General features: G+C 39.5%; 1 protein-coding gene across 1 annotated transcript in view; it reads left to right on the top strand.

Annotated features, from left to right (window-relative positions):
• Positions 1–3230, top strand: part of C5 (complement C5) — an 84537-nt gene that overhangs the window by 18227 nt on the left and 63080 nt on the right. The window contains exons 8-9 of the mRNA XM_010602980.2: positions 316–430; positions 2144–2270. Of these exons, the coding sequence (XP_010601282.1) occupies positions 316–430; positions 2144–2270 (242 nt within the window). The remainder of the gene's footprint in view (positions 1–315; positions 431–2143; positions 2271–3230) is intronic.

Genomic DNA, 3230 nt, shown 5'->3' with positions numbered 1-3230 from the left:
TTTTTTTTTTTTTTTTTTTTTTTTTTTTTGGTACCGGGGATTGAACTCGGGTCCTTGGGCTTGCAAGGCAGGCCACCGAACCGCTGAGCTAAATCCCCAGCCCTGAGCTGTGTCTTTTGATCTCCACAAGATTTCATCTCCCACACACTAATACAAATCCGTACTCTAACTTTCTTATTGTGGCTTTACGAGAAGGAAATGTAACAGTGGCTGGAGTATACAATGTACCTTAAGTAAATTCAAATTGTCATATTTTATCTGAATCTTATGATCGCACCCATGTCGGCAAAATGATGCGATGGTATTGTTTGACAGATATTTTTACAATAAAGTGGTCAACGATGCTGAAGTTTATGTCTTTTTTGGAATAAGAGAAGATATAAAAGATGATCAAAAAGAAATGATGCACAAAGCAATGCGAAACAAAATGGTAAGATGTTAAGCCCCAAGGATGATGGGGGGATGTGAAGTGACCTCAAACCCTCTAATTCAATCCTTCACACCATGAAAATGTGAAGTTGAAGGTTAAAATCTTCCACTGGCTTTCCATGTCTAGATCCCTTAGGATAAAGGCCATTTTCTTTGACAATAGTCTCCCTGGCCAACTTATTCATGCTATTTCCTCTCATCACACCTTTTGTACTCATTTTTCACTCCAAGTTCTCAAACTCACCTTAGCTTGTCTTACTCCGGGTCTTTGCTCTTCCCCTCTGTCCCCTCCTGCCTCTTCTCTGCCTGGTTAATTCCTTCTCAGGCTTTAAATTCCCCTGTTGACGCCTTTTCTCTGGGACACCTTCCCGATCCTCTGAACTAGGATAGCTCCCCCCGCTATACGTCCCATAGGCCTCAAGATGCTCTTTATTAGTGCGTGTTTCCCGTTTTCTTGCAGTGGTCATCAACCGGGGGTGATGGGTACTCCCAGAGGGACGTTTGGCAATGTCCAGGGTAATTCTGTGCATGATGCAAATGGGGAAGAAGATGCTACTAGGGTTCAATGAGTAGAGGCAGGGTTGTGGCTAAACTGTTACTGTACACAGACCACCCCCTAGCATACAACACAGAATTACTCTGTTCAACACGGCAGGAATGCAAGAAGTGAGCAACACTTCTTTATTGGAATTGCTTGTTTTTTTATCATTTTGACCTTAAACTCTTTCCCATTGTAAATCGTATTAATTATACATCCACAGGAAGTGTATTTCCTGACTAAGAGTAGATAGATGTTCCATAAGCATTTGCAAAGTCAGTCGTCCGTGGTTAAAGGCAAGCGGTTGCTGTAACTGAGATCACAGCCCGGGTCCCCTCCTCCATTATCTGTGTTATACCATCGATGATGTGGATTCATGACATTTCTGCTCACTTGTGCATATTCCTTTATTTGGTGTCATCCATTTATTTATTCTCTGCTGTTTAAAAAGACAGCCATATTTACTGATGATGTAAGTTAAAGGTCTTTTTAAAATGCAAGCTTCTACTCCAGACCCTGAGATTTAAAGCTAGATCAGCACTGGGGGTGTATAGTTCAGTGGTAGGGTGCGTGTGTGGTGTGTGTGTGTGAGGCTCTGGGTTCAATCCCCGGGACCAAAAATGTAAAAAAATCAACAAAAATAACTGAATAAGCTAAATCAGGGGGAAAAAAGCCTGACCTTAAGTGCAACAATTTTAGAGTGACAATAAGACAAAAATCTATTTTTAATAATTTAATTATATGAGATTACTTAGCATGACATCCCTTAGCTTCCTGTAAATCAAATTGGTGTTTTAATTTGTAAACAGTGAAGCACAAATTAAATATAAACTCCAATAAACTCTTAGTTGAGGTCAGAAGTAGCATGAGAGTTCAACAAAGGTGAGCGATCCATGGGGAATTGGACGAGGCCTCTTTGTCAGTAGGTACCAGAGAGCTGCTAGACCCCGTGGTGCTCCAGACTCTTACATCTCTAATTCTGTATACATAAGGTAGAAAACCACACCCTGGGTTTCGCTGTGGGCTTGTCAGCCCCTTCACTGGTGACGCTAAACCAGGCCCCTGACATTTGCCCTCAATTTGGAGGCTAGTCAGAGTGGATATTGTTAGTTGTGTGTCTTTTTTTCCTTCTATATTCTTTTCTAAAGTAACTCTTCCATTTTCCCTTTTAAAAAGCTGATAAATGGAATTGCTCAAGTCACATTTGATTCTGAAACGGCAATTAAAGAGCTGTCATATAACAGTCTAGAAGATTTAAATGACAAGTACCTTTATATTGCTGTAACAGTTGTAGAGGCTACAGGTAAGTTGTGTGTGTGTGTGTGTGTAACAAGAAATATTCAACAGCATATTAGTTTTTTCATATTTTTATTCATAGTTAAATGTTACTTTTTATGTCATTAAAAACTTGGATGAGAGCAGAGCTCTGCCACTATACAGTTGGTGGGCAGGCCACAGGGTCCCTATTATCTCAACTACAAAATGTGACACTGCCCAGTTGACATCTCAGGTGGCCCTGCAGCCATCTGCCTTGAACACCTGTCACCCTGGGACTCTCACTCGAAGAGAATCAAAATCAAAATGAGGTTATGTATGTAAAAATGTTTGAAATTTTAAAAAAATGTTTGAAATAATACTGTGCAAATGGAAGCTACTACTTTTATCACTATTCTGGTCTCTGTGCAATGATGGAGTTGAACTAAATGCTATCTAAAGTCCTTTTTAGATGTAGAATTTAAGAATTCTTTGTTTTTAATTGAATTTATTGGTACATTCTAGGTAGACAGTATAGTTACATTCATTGCTGGGATCTTGTACCTTTATATGAAAGGCCTTGGTTCTCATTTTTCCCCTTTTCCCCACCCTCCCTTCACCCCCTTTTCCCCTCCCCACCTACAAAGACTTTAAATCCATTTTTACATTTTCTCATATTTTTTCCCTCCCCTTATTCCCCTTCCCCTACCCGTCTCACTGTCCCTACATCTTTAGTCCTTTTCTTCCTGTTTCACATTGCTAATTAACCTGTTAGGATCTTGGGTACTATTTTAGTTTTTCACACCAGAGAAACTATTCGGTATTTACACATGTGTGACTTATTTATTTCACTTAGGAGTATATCCTCAAAATGTACCCATTTACCTATGAATGAATCTACTTTCTCATTCTTTATGGCTGAGTAGTATTCGATTTTATAGAAAAACCACATTTTCTTTATCCAGTTTCCAACTGATGGGCTGTTTCCAAGTTTTAGCTATTACAAACT

Source organism: Fukomys damarensis, unplaced genomic scaffold, assembly GCF_012274545.1.
Source record: "Fukomys damarensis isolate Sample0158 unplaced genomic scaffold, DMR_v1.0_HiC HiC_scaffold_36, whole genome shotgun sequence".
Classification (NCBI taxonomy): Eukaryota; Metazoa; Chordata; class Mammalia; order Rodentia; family Bathyergidae; genus Fukomys; species Fukomys damarensis.
Note: the sequence above shows the minus strand (reverse complement) of the source record. Positions and strands in the feature narration are given on the sequence as shown.